Raw genomic sequence first — 16451 nt, 5'->3', positions numbered from 1 at the left:
TACTGTATCCTGTTTAAAAAAAGATAAGGAAGGTCTTTGTGCACTGATGCTGCAAATCTAGCAATAATAAAATAAGTACAATGTGTGTACAATATGCTACTTCCAATGTAAATAGGAAAAAATAATATATTCGTTTCTTTTTCATTCACAAATTCTTGAAAAACCCAAGAATAACTAACAGTGATTTCTGATCTGATAGGTTGGCATCCAGGCAGATGAATGTCAAGGACAGCTGGAAGATATTCATGATATACATTTTTATACTTTTTGGTTTTTGAATCACTCCATTAAATTAGAAAATAAGAAACATCTTTTGAAAGACAGTGCTGAAAATATATGGACATAATACCAATAAAGATACCGCAAAAAAAAAAAAAATGATGAAGCAGAGGGCACATGTCCAGGGCCTGGGGTGGGGGCAGGGCCACCCCGCCACTGGGGCCTGGGCGCACAGCCGGCGTTCGGTTGCTAAGATTTCCCCAAATCTCATGCTCCACGATTCTCAGAGCTGCTACCCAGCTGCCTGTCACAGCCCTTCTGTAGATGCCCAGCCCCACCCAGCCCAACCCGCCACCTCTTGTCCAGGGAACAGGCGCCTGCATCCGCGGCTGTGCACACAGCAACGCGGCAGAACCTTCAGGACAAGTGAAAAGGCCTCCGCAGAGCGGAGACCAGGCCTTACAGCTCAAACCAGACCTCAGTCCTAACACTCGCTAGATCTCATGAACAATATAAAAATAAAGTTAAAAAAACTAATTATGCACCTTGTCCAAAATTTACATTCTTACTTTATGTGTCTAAGGTGTATTATTTCTTAAGTGTCATGCTTTTTATCCATGTTAAAATCAAGTTACTTCATTTTCTATCACTATCCAAAAGTTTCACTTCATAAAAGAAACTCTCTTTAATTAAAAAAACAAAACCCTATATAGTCAGCAAGGTAGTTCCATGGGCAGATGATATCAGAACAGCTGGACACCACATGGAGAAGGTGACCGTGAAGGCTAATCCATCACACCCCAGGCCAGTGGTCACACTCAATCCTCCGGGAAAACCACAGGAGAAATCTTTGTGACCTGAGGCAGAGGTTCCTTGGATTAGACCCAAATAGCATGAACAACAGAAAAACAACAAAAAAAATTCACACACCAGACTTCATCAAAATTTAAAATGTGTGCGTGTGTGCTCAGTCGCTAAGTCACGTTGTACCTTGAAACCCTGCGGCCTTCCAGGCTCCTCTGTCCATGGGATTCTCCAGGCAAGAATACTAGAATGGGTAGCCATTCCTTTCTCCAGGGAATCTTCCTGACCCAGGGGTCGAACCCAAGTCTTATGTTCTCCTGCATTGCAGGCAGGTTCTTTACCACTAGCACCACCTGGGAAGCCCCTTTTCAAATACGTACGCTTTTCAAAAGACACTGTTACCGGAAAACACGAGTCAGAGACTGAGAGAATGTTTTCAGAACGCATGCCTAACAAGCAAACAGACACCTGGAGGACAGTCCGCTCAGCCAAAATGCTTCCCCAGGAGGAGGGTTGATGTCAACTCGGATGCTCATCTTTGGGGTGGGACTGCGGCCAGTGGGATCCCCGGAGTGCAGCGTGCTGGATGGCCCAGTGCTCAGACCTGCCACCAGGCACCGCCCTGAGCAGATACCCCTCAAAGGCAGACGGGGAGGCTAGTAAACCCTGAGAAGACTTCTCACCCTGAGAAGATGAAACCATGAGGAGTCACCCCCACACCCTCCAGAATGGCTAAGGTTTAAACACGAACCCAAACCACTGCCTGAGTGACACTGGCACAAATGTGCCTCACACCACTACCTGGTTCCTCGCACACACACCACCTGACAGCCCAGTCCGGGAGGCATCAAGGCAAATCACACCAAGACTCGTCCTGGGACGTTCAAGGCAGCTTGAGCATCATAGCCGGAAACCACACAAACAACTACATGTCCATCGGCAGTTGTGTTACAGCTGAGAACAGAACACCGCTTGGCAGTGAGAGAATCATCTGAGGACTCTCATGGAGGCTGGAGCAAACTCTGAGAACAGGTTGGCAACCACCTGGACAGACCAGAGGTTCCCTAGGCTACGGAGGGAAGCAGCCCAGGATCCTCCGGCAGTGACTGAGCAGGACCAGGTCAGTGAACGGGTCACCGTGTGACATGCTCGCTTGTAGCCCCCAGGCTGGCATGAGATGGGTGGAAGGGTCCAGAGGCTGAGGGGATGTTTTGTCATCAAAAGGCACGTGAAAGGTGTGGGTCCCAGCCTCAGAAATGCGGGCTCTGGTGAGAAGCTGGCTGAGAACGCTGAGCTGAGGCCCTGCTGTCTGCTGCTCCCTCTGAAATGTGCAAACGAGGTGAGATTGGATGATCAGACAGATAAACATGTAAACACAGCAAAACATTAGCAGATAGAGAATCTCAGGTGGCAGGTGGGCTCACGGTCCGTTTTTTCAACTTTTCTCTGAGTGTGAATGTCTCCCCAGTGAAATGGCCAGGAGAGAGACAATAAACTATTCAAACCTTACAGTTAGAATCTGTGTAGCTCACTGAATGTATACCATCACTGAAACAATAGGAAAGGGGTGGTGGTTTTCTTCAAACACCTTGGTATTATTTGTCCCCCAACTGTCCCCAGGTGACTGGGGACTCACCTCCAAGACAGTGAATGTGTCACCTCATATGGCAAAAGGGACTTTTCAGGTCCTTGAGATGGGAGATCACCCTGACCCTCCCTGTCCACACAAGCGTCCATCTCAGAGGAAGAGGGAGGCGGAAGGGCCAGAGCTAGTGAAGGGGACACGGCACCAGAGCTGAGATCTGAGGGATATGGGGCCCCGAGCCAAGGGTCGAGGAGCCTTTGGAAGCTGGCAAAGGCTGGGATTCACCCCTGAGCCCAGACGCCAGCCCTGGGGACCCACGGTTGCCGTGTGAGGGCGAGAGAGGCTATGGTGGGGCTGTTTCCACCACTAAGTCCATGGTCAGTTGTCACAGCAGCAGCAGGGAGCAGCCCCTCAGAAACACCTCGAGGTCGACTTCAAACACACAGGCACCAGCACCGAGGGTGGCAGCAGAGGGTCCCTCATGTCCCTCTGGTCAGGACAGGGCCCACGGCTCAGGAAGGGCCCCCACCACGGGCTCCACCAACAGCAGACTGATCAGGAGAAACCAGCACCCAGAGATCTGGGGAGGGGTCCCCAGGACAGGTGTGGGGGTGGGCATGGGGGTGTCTGGGCGTGGGTGTGGGGATGTCTGAGGCTGTGGGGGGTGTATGGCGGGGTGGTGTAGAGGTGGCTGGGGGTGGTGTAAGGGCGTCTAAGGGGGTGTGGGGGTATCTGGGTGTGAGTGTGGGGGGTCTTGAGGGCTGGGTGTGGGGATGTCTGGGACTGTGGGGAGTGTCTGGGGGGTGGTATAAGGGTGTCTAAGGGGGTGTGGAAGTGTCTGGTTGTGAGTGTGGAGGTGTCTGCGGGCTAGGTGTGGGTGTGTCTAGGGCTGTGGGGGGTGTCTGCAGGGTGGTGTAGGGGTGTCTGGGGGTGGTATGGGGTGTCTGCAGAGGTGTGGGGGTCTCTGGGGTGGGTACGGGGGTATCTGGGGGGCAGTCAGGCCTCTGCCAGCTGAACAGCTGTGATACGGCCTTTCTGATGTGTATGTTCTGCTTCTGTTTTTAAAAAATTTGAAAAAAGCAGTAGCATAAAAGTTTTCAAATGAACAGTTAAAAAAAATAACATTCACAACTCCTTTTAAAATCTTCATTTAAATGTAAGCTTCCAAGCTGTGCCTTTAAGTGCATATATATAAACGCACATATACACCACTGGGCATTTCAACACAACCAGAGCCCCTTTGTCTCCAGGATCGGGGGGGCGAGGGCAGTGGCTCAGACCCCACCCTGTTGGCACCTAGGGGCATCCCCATCACAGTGTCCAAATACCAGAAGAAAACACACACATGGTTAAGAGGACAAAACGCCTCAAGTTCAAATCAAAACAGGACTCATCAAGATGGCAGAAAAGGCAGGTGGCCTTCCTGTCAGGTCAGCAGTGGTGCTGCCTGAGGGTGAGGTGACCTGAGAGCAGGGAGAGCAGAAACACACCCTTGGAAGCTCCCAGCCAGCGCCGGCTGTGGAGTGTCCCCAGCCCAACCCCCGCACGTCTGTCCCGAGTGGAACCTTGTGGGTCCCGAGAGGAACCTTGTGGGTCCCAAGAGGGACCACTGGCCTTGCTCACCTGTCACCCCCAGGGGCCCTGCCATGTCCTGATCACCCAGATCCAGACCCTGCAGCTCAGCTCTTCACGGGGGCAGCGGCCGCAGGGTGACCAGCCTCCACTTCCACATTTGGAAAGATGAGAAGCCTCAGGGCCTCCGTCTTCATGAACTTAATCTTCTAGAAAGTCCAAGAACTGCTGTTTTGGCAGAAACAAAGCTCTGTTGGCCTCTCAGTAAAGCCATGCCCACGGTGATGAAGGCTTAAGTCCAGGTGGTAACTCAGAAGTGTGGCCTTGGGCCAGGGTGAGCCAGCCAGTGAGGCACAGGCCAGGGGTCTCATGGCCGAGCCCTGCCCCACTCGGGCCCCCTCCACAGTGCCCCCGCTCTGCTGGGTCAGCACTGGGTCCCCCAACTCCCTTCTCAGCAGCACGTCTTCCCCTACGTTCCCAACTGAATGACCTGACGAAGCCCACTGCTGAGGTATCCAGGCACCAGCAGCCCCTGACCACGGCTCTGAGGTCGAGCAGATGGATTCCAAGCAATTCTGCTCATTCCTGCAGGGAAAACCTCTGGGGGCCCAGCCAAGGGAGAGGCCACTGGCTTGGAGTTCCGAGGGGCTAAGAAGCGACCCCTCTGACCTGGTCAGGGCAGGCCGGGCCCTGGTCCCAAGCATCTGCTCCCACCCTGAGCTGGATAGCAGCCCTGGGCTCAGAGCAGCCGCGACAACCTTGGGAGGCCACCTGCACCCCTGAACCTGCTCTGCAGTTCTGACGCGCCCTTCACAATCCCGGGATGCCAGGTCCACCCTTACCGAGGTCCAGACAGGAAGGAGTCCCTCACAAGACCTACACACTTTACTTCAGCTTAGAACTTTGCATCTGCAGATCCTCTTGGGAACCAGTGTGGGATGTTGGGATGGGCTGGCCGGGCTCTCCTGGCACAACCTTTGAACTAGCAGCTATAAACCCACCACGCTGAAGGCTTACAGCCTGGGGATCGCGGAAAAAGGGGTGAGGCAGGAGCCTGGCCTGTACACATTGTACTGGCTTGTTTAAACGCTGTTCCCCACAAGCCATCACACAGACAGGCTGTGACCCAGAGGCACATTTCAATGGATGTTTTCTTGGAAGCTGCTGGGTTACAAAGCCTGCTTAGAAAAATCACTCTTAAACACTAACAGGCCCCAGGGTCCCCAAAGCCGAGGGGGACACACAGAGGACAAGGTGGTGGCCCTGCTGCAGGACTGGGCATCCAAGCATCTTCACCAAGGACCCTGAATGATCAGCAGGAACCTCCTGACACGTTCCTTGGAAAAGGCCTGTTCTCCTATAAACGGGGTGAGAATAAACAAAAATACTCTCTTCTAAGATGTAATATCTTTAATGACAGCAAACCCTCCTCCATCAGAGATCGTGATTTATACTTCCAAGCCCCAGCCCAGGGCGGGCGGAGGAATAAATGGCCACTGTGATGGGCAGAGCCGTCCCACGCAGCCCACACCTCAGGTCCTCATCTTAGCAACTCGGGGGAAATCTGGCAGTTGCCTTGGTAACCCGAGGGATTTCAGACAGCAGCAAGAGTACATGAGCCGAAATCACTTGTTGGATTCCAAAAACACCTTCTGCTCGACAACTGCTTTTAAAACATCAAACCCACGGGCTCATAGAGCGCCCTCATTCTTAACTTGTTGAGGAACTCTTTGATCTAGAGGCCTCCATCCCTGCTGCCCACCAGTGTACGACAGGAGGGGAAGGCTCTTCAGCTCTGACCCCAACAAGATTCCTAAAGTCAGTCCCCGTGGACGCTCCTCTCAAGGCTTCAGTCAGAGCTAAGGGACATTTACTCGTTACCAAGGGAGCCGACACAACCACCAGCAGGGCGATAAGTGGCCTTTCCAGCAGCTCAGAAACTTAACCTTCTTCTGATTTAGTTCAGTTAAACTCCACTGGTTCTGGAGGGCTGCCCATCTTGGACACAACCAGGGGGTGGGCACTGTTGGTATCCTACAGACCCCAGGACCCCACCTTGCACGGAGCCATCCCTCCGAGGTGGCAACAGACTGAACCTGCAGATGCCTGGCCCAGCACTCAGGGCTGTAAGAGAATGAGAACCAGGGAGACAGGCCACTGTGTCCAGGGGCGATGAGAAAGTTCTGGACACAATACTAGTGATGTATTTAATGCCAATACACTTAAAAGTGTTAAAGGGGTAACATCTATGATACATATGTTTTACCACAATAACAAAACCAGTGTATCAGGAGCCCCAAGGGTTGCCCTTCTGCTGGGGTGGCAGCAGCTGGTTCCCCCAGGACGCCCACCCACCCAGCATAGGCCTAGCATCAGTGACATCTTTCAGGGCTTATGTCCACATTTTGCTGCCTTCAGTCCACCTCTGTCCAGTCATGAGGCCCCTTCCTGGAGAGGCCTCCCAGTTGAGAAGCCTCCATCCTGCCCTGCCCCACCAGGGCCTCTCCGCACCCTGAACACAGCCCTCATGGCCCAATGTGCCATTCGGGAAAGCTCGGTGCAGCCGCAGTTATCACGAGCTCCACACCAGGAAGAGCACCCGGCATCTAGTGAACATTTAATTTGTTTACTAGCCTGTCCATGCTAAGTCACTTCAATCGCGTCTGATTCTTTGTGACTCCATGGACTCCATCCTGCCAGGCTCCTTTATCCATGGGATTCTCCAGGCAAGAATACTGGAGTGGGTTGCCATGCTCTCCTCCAGCAGATCTTCATGACCCAGGAACTGAACCCACATCTCTTAAACCTCCTGCATTGGCAGGAGGGGTCTTTACTACTAGCACCACCTGGGAAGCAGGTGGGAGACACCTAGCCTGGAAGACAGATAAAACCGCCCTCCAGAGGGCGAGGACAGTGTGAAGGGAGCTAAGCTATGAGCCCTCACCACTGATGGACTGGGGTCCAGGAGAGCCCCACCCCCAATGTGGTAACGACCCCCGCCCCTACTGCTCTGAGTGTGGACAACCAAGCCCACACTTGTTAGCAAAGAGGAAATACCCCTTATTGGGATGGGAGCTGGTGGCCTCAAACTCTCACATCCTCCAGCACAAAACTCAGGCACGTGGGTTACAGCCCACAAGCCTGGCCTGGCCTTTCCTTCCACCTATGCCACTTCACTTCAAGGACTTTTTCATCTCTTTAATGCTGTGGTGTTTCCATCTTTAAAAATTAAGGTATCCCAGCCATTGCTTATGAGGCTCCCAGTGTGAGGGAAGTGGCCCCATACCCCACATTGGGCTCCTAGGCGTCACCCCACTTCTCCAGCTCCAGACCCCCTGCTTCAGAGAAGCCCCACCCCAGTTCCCTCTGTGTGTAGGCGGCCCGGGCGCAGCACTGATAGTGACACCAGGAGGTCACCACGGCCGCATTCTAGCTCTCACACCTATTTACTGCAATAATCAGAGAAGCCGCTTATGTGAGCCTGGAAAGGTGACACTTTGTGGACAAAACGAGTGGCCCCAGGGTCACTGACATGCCACGTCTTTGTGCTGCCGTGGCCCCAGGGTGCCTGAGCCCGCCTGTAACAAAGGAAAGGCTTACTTGAGTCACGGCTGCTGAATGGCCACCCGGACGTCGGGAGGAAAGATGGCAGTGGGGAGCCGGCCCGGCTGTCCTCCTCTACCTGCTGTGTGATGTGTCGGACTGTGTCTTTGTTTTTCCGATTCTTCCTCCGGCCCGTGGGCTGCCAGCCATCCCCGGCAGTCTGCTCCGAGAAGGAGTTCTGGATGGTGCCATCCATGGCAGAAGGTGGCTCGCTGCCCCCATAGTGGGCCGGTGAGAGCGGCTCCTCCTTGACGTGCAGGGGCCCGCAGCCCACGTCGCCAGGCCACAGTGGCTGTGAGGCAAGGTCGTCAGGGCCTTCGGTCTTGGGCTCCTGATCCTCCTTCCCGTAGCTGCTCCCGCCCTCATGGCAGCTGGCAATGGCTGAGTCCCCGGAGGAGTTGGCGGGGCTCGTGCGCCGGGCCAGCCAAGGGGAGATGCTCCTCCCAGCCATTACAGCAGAGATGAGGGCGTCCGCACCACCACCGGGTGGGGCGCCCACCTCAAACGCCTCGAGCTCATCCGAGGCGTCTGGCTTGATGCTGATGTCCAGCGCGGCCTTGATGAAGTCATGGCAGGCCTGCACGATGTCCGTCATCTGCAGGAAGCTGGCCGCGGACATCACCTCGATGACGTTCCTGCTGGTGAGAGCCAGGTGGGCAGAGTACATGAAGTCGATGATGGCCTTGAAGCCCTGGGCTGTGACGATGTCCAGGTGCGTGACTGTGGCCTGCTCAGAGGTCTTCTGCACCTGGCAGTAGAGAGTCTTGAAGTAGCGGCTGCTGCCGAGCAGGACGTTCTTGTGGGCCTTGAAAACCTTGCCCTCCACCACCACACACACGTCACACAGCACTCCGTGCTGCCTCTGCTCATTCAGCTCGCGCAGCAGGTGTCGGTAGTGGGACGCGATTTCCATATCTTCCTTCCGGTTGTTCATCTGGGATCCTGGGGTGGCCTCCTCTATGGACTCTGTGGGGTGAGAACGGAAGGGTTACCCTCATAGTCATACACGCACCAAGGGCTAAAGAGTGTGCAGAGGGAGGCCGCTGGACACAGGGCACCTGAGGGCGGCACCTGAGCCAGCTCCGTCCTCCTGCACACAGCGCTGTACATGCTGCAGCTGACCCTCCAACCAAGCAAATATTCCAGAAAGGAAGAGAAGGCCCATCCGCAGTCAAAGAGACTTTTTTACCCAAACAGAAAGTCTAGGTGAAGAGAACCAGGTGCGCCTTTACCCCCACCCTTGAAGAAGAAGTGTCTTTAACGGCAAAACGACAGCAACATCCTACAGGGTCCGGCCCGCGGGGCAGGAAGGGCCAAGGCTGAATGCCCACAGGCCAGTCCAACCCAGCTGCAGAGGGAGGAGGCCCCTGACTACCTCAGCTCCCCAGGAAGGTATCCAGTGGAGGAGGGACCCAAGGTGACAAGAACCCCCTCTGTTATCCCGAGCCCCCGAATCATTTCTCAAGTTGGGCTCCACCGTGCTGCTCCCCCTGGTTCTGTTTCCCAGCTCTCTGCTGCCCCCAAAGTTTCTGGGGCCACCGGAATGTGTGGCCGAGATAAAAGCACTTCAGTGCTGCCCTGTCAGGAGGTCACAGCCCGAGGCCGTGGCGTGGGCAGGGGTCCCTCTGAAAACCACGCAGGGGATGTCCCGGCCTTTGCTGCTGACCAGCAACCCTCAGTGTCCTTGGCCCGTGCGGCGTCATCCCCCAACCTGTATAGTGTCACTGCGCGTGTCGGTCCCAACATCCCCCACGAGGACATGGTCATATTGGACAAGGCCCCTCCCACTTCAGTACAAGTCCCAGCCCAACCAGGTCAGGTTCTGAGGTGCTGGGGGCGAGGACCTCAATACACGAATTCTGGGGCCGTCGTCACTGCGTGAAACCCCCCAAGGAAGACAGATCTTCCTTTTAAACTCACCCTTTCACAGCTGGTCAGAGGTGGGGACACCGTCCACCTTTCCCACGGGGAGCAGACAAAAGGCAGGCAAGGGAGGGGAGGGTGTGGGACACTTCGTGGTGGAACAGCTTTCCCTGGACTTCCAACACATTTCCCAACGTCACCTGGGCTCACCTGCAGATGGCTGCAGTCCTCACGCCAGGAGAACAAGGCCAGGGAGACTCCAAGTCTTTTGCTCCTTCATATCTCTCGACAGTCCACTGGGCACTGTTCCTGCCAGCCCCCACCCCACCTCAAGACCAAAAGTAAACAGGCTACTTCAATCGTGAGACCAGTGGCACCAGACCCCAAGGATGGACCCTGAGGAGGAGGGGGAGTGGTCAGAACTGGCCATGTTGGGGGGGGGTCCCCACACTCACAGCTGATACTGGGGTGTTTGACCCTGGGTGCATGGGGGCCCCCCAAGGGCAGTCATCACCCAGTCTGCTCTTCCTCCAGGGCATGCGAGGAGGGGAGGAGAACAGACAGATCATCCAGGTTGGCTTCACCCCACAGCTGGCATCACACTCAGGTTAACCAGACACTGAGGGAGGACTGGAACACGTGTCAAGAAATCAACCATCTGAGTGCAAAACATTGGCTTCATGCCTGAGTCCACAAGGAGCTCCTGGGCATGTGCAGGGGATGGTGGTGGGGTGGAGGGAGGTACTCAGGCACCTAAGGACCCTGTATTCAAATTAGGAAGATGCAGGTTTCATTACCTGACTTCCTGTATGAATAATAAATCTCTTTATTCACCAGTGAAGCATATCCTCTAAGAATCAGGAAGAAAACCGAAAAGGGGGAAATGCCAGAGCCGTTTACAGAAGCAGCAACTACCTCACAGGGTTTGCATTTCTAAAATAATTTCAACTTATATGGGAAGTTCTAAAATAAATTATTATTCAATCAGAGCAGCTTAAAAATCAGTTATGTATTTTACAGAGAATCTGTTGTAAGAAAATACAATTTTCATTAGGGAAAAAAGCTACCTGCATGCTAAAAAGAAGATGAATCTAAAGGAATGATAATCAAAAATAGATTATTCAGGGTCTTCTCTGGGGGGGCCAGTGGTTAGGACTCCACCCTACCACTGCAGGGAGCACGGGTTCAATCCCTGGTCAGGGAATTAAAATCCCGTGGGCCATGTGGTACAGACGAAAACAAACAAACAACAGATTAGTCTGCTATGGAAACACTAAGCATACACATAATTTATCCAAGCCTACTGAAACTTTAGGGGAATGACTGAATTTGCATTACAAAGTGAGAACATCAGTGAGACATTCATGGGGTCCTGCCCACCTGACCGCAGCAGAAGAGCTGCTGCCCAGTGGCCGTGACCCTAAAAACAGAAGCTTCCTAGTAGTCACATGACACAGCAGTCTGACCAGAAAGACGCATGCTCACAGAGGTTTTTATTTGAGGGCTAGGACAGCAGAGCATCTGCCCTGCCCCAAAGGAGGGTCCTGCCTAGTGGAGACGCACCTGGCCGTGGGACAAACACCTGCTCAGGGAGCGCACGCCAGTGGACCCACACTTGTTCACAGGACACACATGCTAAGTTGCTCAGCCCTGTCCAACTGTTTGTGCCCCTATGGACTGTAGCCCACCAGGCTCCTCTGTCCAGATTCTCCAGGCAAGAATACGGGAGACAGTTGCCACGCCCTCCTCCAGGGGACCTTCCTGACCCGGGACTGAAACTGTCTCTTACGCCCCCTGCATTGGCAGGCATGTCGTTTACCACTAGTGTCACCTAGGAAGCCCCATCGCACACACGCCTGTGGACAGATAACCTGACTGTCCTTCTGAATCACCTGTGCTGCTGCATGGACCACAACATGAAATGTTGTGCATTTCAAGGTCCACATGGGCAGTCCTGTGAGGAAGGGACCCTCAAAGAGGAGCCTGTGGCCCTGAAGGGGCCCAGACGCCACTCTGTCAAGAGAAGCTCAGGCTAGTGAGAACAAGGGGGCAGACGGGTTCCCTGCTGCCATACCAGCACCTGCAACTTTGTTAGTGACCCATGTGCCACCTGGAAGCCACTCCATCTCTACACAGGTTTCATGTCTCCTGGGGTCCCTACTCTCTGTTTTATTTATAGCTCGCTGATCTCAAGACACTTCAGCCTCAGACAGAATCACTTATGACCACCTTGGTGCAAATACAAGTTGAATCCAAGTTCCAGACTAGACTCCAAAAGTGTGCCGATCTGCACCATGCAGATTTAGGAGCCACCCCCAAAGACATAACCCAGGACACGGGGACCATGCAGGTGATGGCACGGCGAGTGATGGAGGGGGCAGCCGAGGCCCCATCCTGCCTGGTGGGAATCTTGCCTGATGCTGCCAGAGCCATTTCTAATACCGACGCCTCTGGGAAAGGTGGAGGTGGTCTCCAAGCTGCCTGGCAGGGAACCTGAGTCTAGCCATCCGGAGCCACCGAGCTCGTGTTGGGTGCCACAGACCTGCCCTGCCCCAAGTCTCACAGTCCCGAGCCAGCTCCCACGACTCAAGAGACACGAGTCTCGACTCTTCATTATGGTGACCTGGGGTCAAGGTGGGTGTTGAGGTCTCCCCTAAACAAGTTGCACTCAGACATGAGCATGGACCTGCCGTGTCAACCTCCTCTGTGAGCATCAGGGGCAGATGTGATGTCAGGGGCACTCCCGTCTGTCACTTCCAGGGTACAGAGCCCGCAGCACTCCAACCCCAGGGTACCTCATGAACCTTCTCCCCACAGCATCTGAAGGTAAGGAGGTTGCAACAAAGAACCATCTTCAAAAACTACCAGCAGGAGGCCCGTCTCTTATTCATCCAGCTTGCCCATGAGACCATGGATGCTCCACTGGTAAAAGTCAAATAAACTGCCAAGTCTTGAAAATCACAAGAAACACAAAACGTGCAGACTGCTCTGAGTTTATTTCATTTGCTGCACTGTAGGTTCAGATTAGCAATTCTGGGAGAAGCGGGTATTCATGTTTTTTCTCTGGTCCCTAAAGAGCTCCACCTTGAAGACAATTGGTTCTAATAATAAGGATGCAAAATAGTGAATGCATTTGGACTTTGTATCCAGCTGCACTCAAAGAAATTCCAGGTGTGGGCATGGATCGGGAGCCCTGGCCGACTGGTCCCTCCCCAGGGTCGGTCACCGAGTCCCAGTACAGAAAAGCCCAATGCTAAGAGGTGAGTGCCTCAAACACCCATGGAACCTCCTCGCCAACCCGACTTCACCTCTTCTCACTCTGTGTTTCCACTGTGCTCCATTTACACTTTCTTGAAATTTTCCTGGAAACATGACCTAACAGGTGAATATTGTTTTAAGGTGGAAGCAACGTACTTTTAGTGCTAGAACCAGACCACCCACTCCTGGTCTGCAGAAGCCAAGCTGCTGCCTGCAGGCCCCATGAAGCCCCATCTCCGCCCTTGCCTGGCCGGCCGAGCACGTCTAAAAGGCCCTTCCAGGTGGACACGGGTGAGTCTCTAGATAATTACACTGCGTGAAAGCAACCGGACAAAGGAGACAGTGCAGTAATGCCTTCCATGAAACTGGAAACTGCAGAGACCTACATGGGCAGGAACAGGGGCTGCCTGGCCTGGGGACAGCGAAAGACAGAGAAAGACAGAGATACCGCTGTGTGCAAACCCACCCATTTACCCTCCTCCAATGAGTAGCTTATTGTACGCAAATTATGACCATGTCAACTACAAAACTACTTTTATGGAAATATCCTTGCTCGACTACAAACCAGTGTGTACCCATCACCATTTGCCGTGGGTTGAACCATGTCCCAGACTCACTTGTTGCACATGACCTTATTTGGAAATGGGGTCCTTGTAGATGGAACTGGTTAAGACAAGGTCACTAGGGTGAGCCCTGCTCCAATGTGACTGGTGTCCTTAGGGAAGGGGACCCTGGGACACAGACCTTCATGGGGAGACAGCTGTGTGACAGAAGAGATGAGGCCATGGCCAAGGAAGCATCAGAAGCTGGAGGGATGCCTGGGACAGGTCCTCCATCCTGCCCAGCACCTTCAGAGGAGGTGTGGTCCTTGTTCTCTGACCTCTGCCCTCCAGGGCTTCAATGGGATACATCTCTGTCATTTAAGACACTCAGCCCAGGGTTCTGCCAGAAGCCCGGGACACACATGTCTCTTATCTACCAAAGAACCCACCAACACCAGTGGGTGATACAGTCCATATGGTAAGTGCTCGGCTTTTCCCACCAAGGCCTCTGCCCATGGGCAGAACCCAGCCCGCCCCAGGCCCTCCCTGTATGGACACCATGTCCCACATCCCAAGGTTCTGAAAAACCCAAGATCCAAGACACTGAGTACAGGGAACCATTTTATAACCCACACTTTATACACATTGTTTTCTCAGGGTTCCTTGTTGCCTTTTAAAATTTAAAACTAAGCTCCTGACTAGGAAGAAATGCTCCACATTCAGTAACAGAAATCATCTTTAGGTGCCCGGGGAGGGCAGCTCTGCCTGAAGTTTCTCCAGTGACTCACAGCCTGACCCTTGGGTGCTGCAGACCAGGGTGATCTCATAATGCAAACCCTTGTGGGCCAGGGTGGTTCCCCGCCCCCAGCCCCTGCCCAGCCCCACGCCACCACCACCCTCTTCCCTGTCACAGCCTCTTTCGGTTCCCTTACCTCCATGGGACCAAGAGTCTCCTCCGCCCCCCTCCCTGGACTCTCCTACCTGTCTAGATGTCACTTCCTCTCAGGATGCACACACCCTGACCACAGAGGGCCAGATGCACCCTGTCCCCGCCTGCTTGGCTCTGGCTCTCAGTGTGGAATGACCCACAGAATTCCAAGGTCATAGCTGTGGCCCAGACTTAGTCCCAGTGTGATTCCATATCAGCCCCTGAGGGTGTCCAGGAGCCTGGAGCTGTGCTGGGCACTGAGCTCAGGCTGAGGACTGGCCCCCCCGCCAGGCCAGAGCCAGAGCAGCACAGAGGTGCTATGAGGGCTCTCAGGGAGGGCTTGAGGAAGGGGCACAAGCAGCGAGACTAAGTGAGTGGGGCCTGAGTATGGCCACCCCAGAGACCTGGCCGAGGCTCACCCTCAAGGTTCCAAGGCACGGAGCCACCCATGCTGGCGGCCCAGCCCAGCCTGGAGGACTGCGGCCCAACCAGCATCACGTGGACAGAAGAACCACAGAAGTCAGCCCAGCACCTTGGGACACAAGAGGCCTGTGTTTCAGGACGGTCGAGGGCATCGAGCTATGGCCAACACACAGGCAGCCCAGGGAAGACACAGCACCTCGGCGTCTGACGGGAGAGCTTGTGGGACACAGACGGGACGGGGCCAGTGAGAGAACCACAAGGAGCCGGGGTGGTGCCGGCCTGGACCTCAGGGTGGTTGGGGCACCAGCCACCAAGATGGGGAAGCCAGGGGCTAGTACATCAAGGGGAGACACGGGCTCCCAAGAGAGAGCAGCCCCCCAGGGGTCCCAGATGTCCTGATTGGCAGGGTGCCTGGGGCCCCAGAAACAATTGCAGGGGCAGGGAGAGAACAGAAGAGACCAGGCAGGGAGACCCCCCACGAAGCCGAAGCAGAATCACGGCCCCAGCCAGGCATCGACCCAAGAGCTCTGTCGCTTCTGCTGGTGGGAAGCCGGTCCACAAGTTTGCTTTGCGGGGTTGGGGAGAGCAAGGGGAAGAGGTTACGGCTTTACCTGTGCCCCCAGGCACCTCCTGCTACACTCGACCCTCACTGTGGCCCTTTCCTCTCTAAACAACGCACAACTGTAATGGGCAGCTACCAGCTCCCTTCAGTTTAGTTCAGTTCAGTCGCTCAGTCGTGTTCAACTCTTTGCGGCCCCATGAATTGCAGCACACCAGGCCTCCCTGTCCATCACCAACTCCCGGAGTTCACTCAAACTCATGTCCATCGAGCTGGTGATGCCATCCAGCCATCTCATCCTCTGTCATCCCCTTCTCCTCCTGCCCCCAATCCCTCCCAGCATCAGTCTTTTCCAATGAGTCAACTCTTCGTATGAAGTGGCCAAAGTACTGGAGTTTCAGCTTTAGCATCATTCCTTCCAAAGAACACCCAGGACTGATCTCCTTTAGAATGGACTGGTTGGATCTCCTTGCACTCCAAGGGACTCTCAAGAGTCTTCTCCAACACCACAGTTCAAAAGCATCAATTCTCCGGCACTCATCCTTCTTCACAGTCCAACTCTCACATCCATACATGACCACAGGAAAAACCATAGCCTTGACTAGACGGACCTTTGTTGGCAAAGTAATGTCTCTGCTTTTGAATATGCTATCTAGGTTGGTCATAACTTTTCTTCCAAGGAGTAAGCGTCTTTTAATTTCATGGCTGCAATCACCATCTGCAGTGATTTTGGAGCCCCCAAAAATAAAGTCTGACACTGTTTCCACTGTTTCCTCATCTATTTCCTATGAAGTGATGGAACCAGATGCCATGATCTTAGTTTTCTGAATGTTGAGTTTTAAGCCAACTGTTTCACTCTCCTCTTTCACTTTCATCAAGAGGCTTTTTAGTTCCTCTTCACTTTCTGCCATAAGGGTGGTGTCATCTGCATATCTGAGGTTATTGATATTTCTCCCAGCAATCTTGACTCCAGCTTGTGCTTCTTCCACCCCAGCGTTTCTCATGATGTACTCTGTGTATAAGTTAAATAAGCAGGGTGACAATATACAGCCTGACGTACTCCTTTTCCTATTTGGAACCAGTCTGTTGTTCCAT

General features: G+C 53.9%; 1 protein-coding gene across 5 annotated transcripts in view; it reads right to left on the bottom strand.

Annotated features, from left to right (window-relative positions):
- ZBTB46 (zinc finger and BTB domain containing 46) overlaps positions 1-16451 on the bottom strand; it is a 51592-nt gene that overhangs the window by 22279 nt on the left and 12862 nt on the right. For 4 of the 5 annotated variants that reach the window (XM_070381391.1, XM_070381394.1, XM_070381390.1 and 1 more), the window contains exon 2: positions 7781-8749. In XM_070381391.1, the coding sequence (XP_070237492.1) occupies positions 7781-8717 (937 nt within the window). In that variant the 5' untranslated portion in view covers positions 8718-8749. Of the gene's footprint in view, positions 1-7780; positions 8750-9856; positions 14278-16451 lie in introns of those variants that run through there. The other variant, XM_070381393.1, reaches the window with a different exon arrangement.

The sequence above is a fragment of the Bos mutus genome, chromosome 13 (assembly GCF_027580195.1).
Source record: "Bos mutus isolate GX-2022 chromosome 13, NWIPB_WYAK_1.1, whole genome shotgun sequence".
Lineage (NCBI taxonomy): Eukaryota > Metazoa > Chordata > Mammalia > Artiodactyla > Bovidae > Bos > Bos mutus.
Note: the sequence above shows the minus strand (reverse complement) of the source record. Positions and strands in the feature narration are given on the sequence as shown.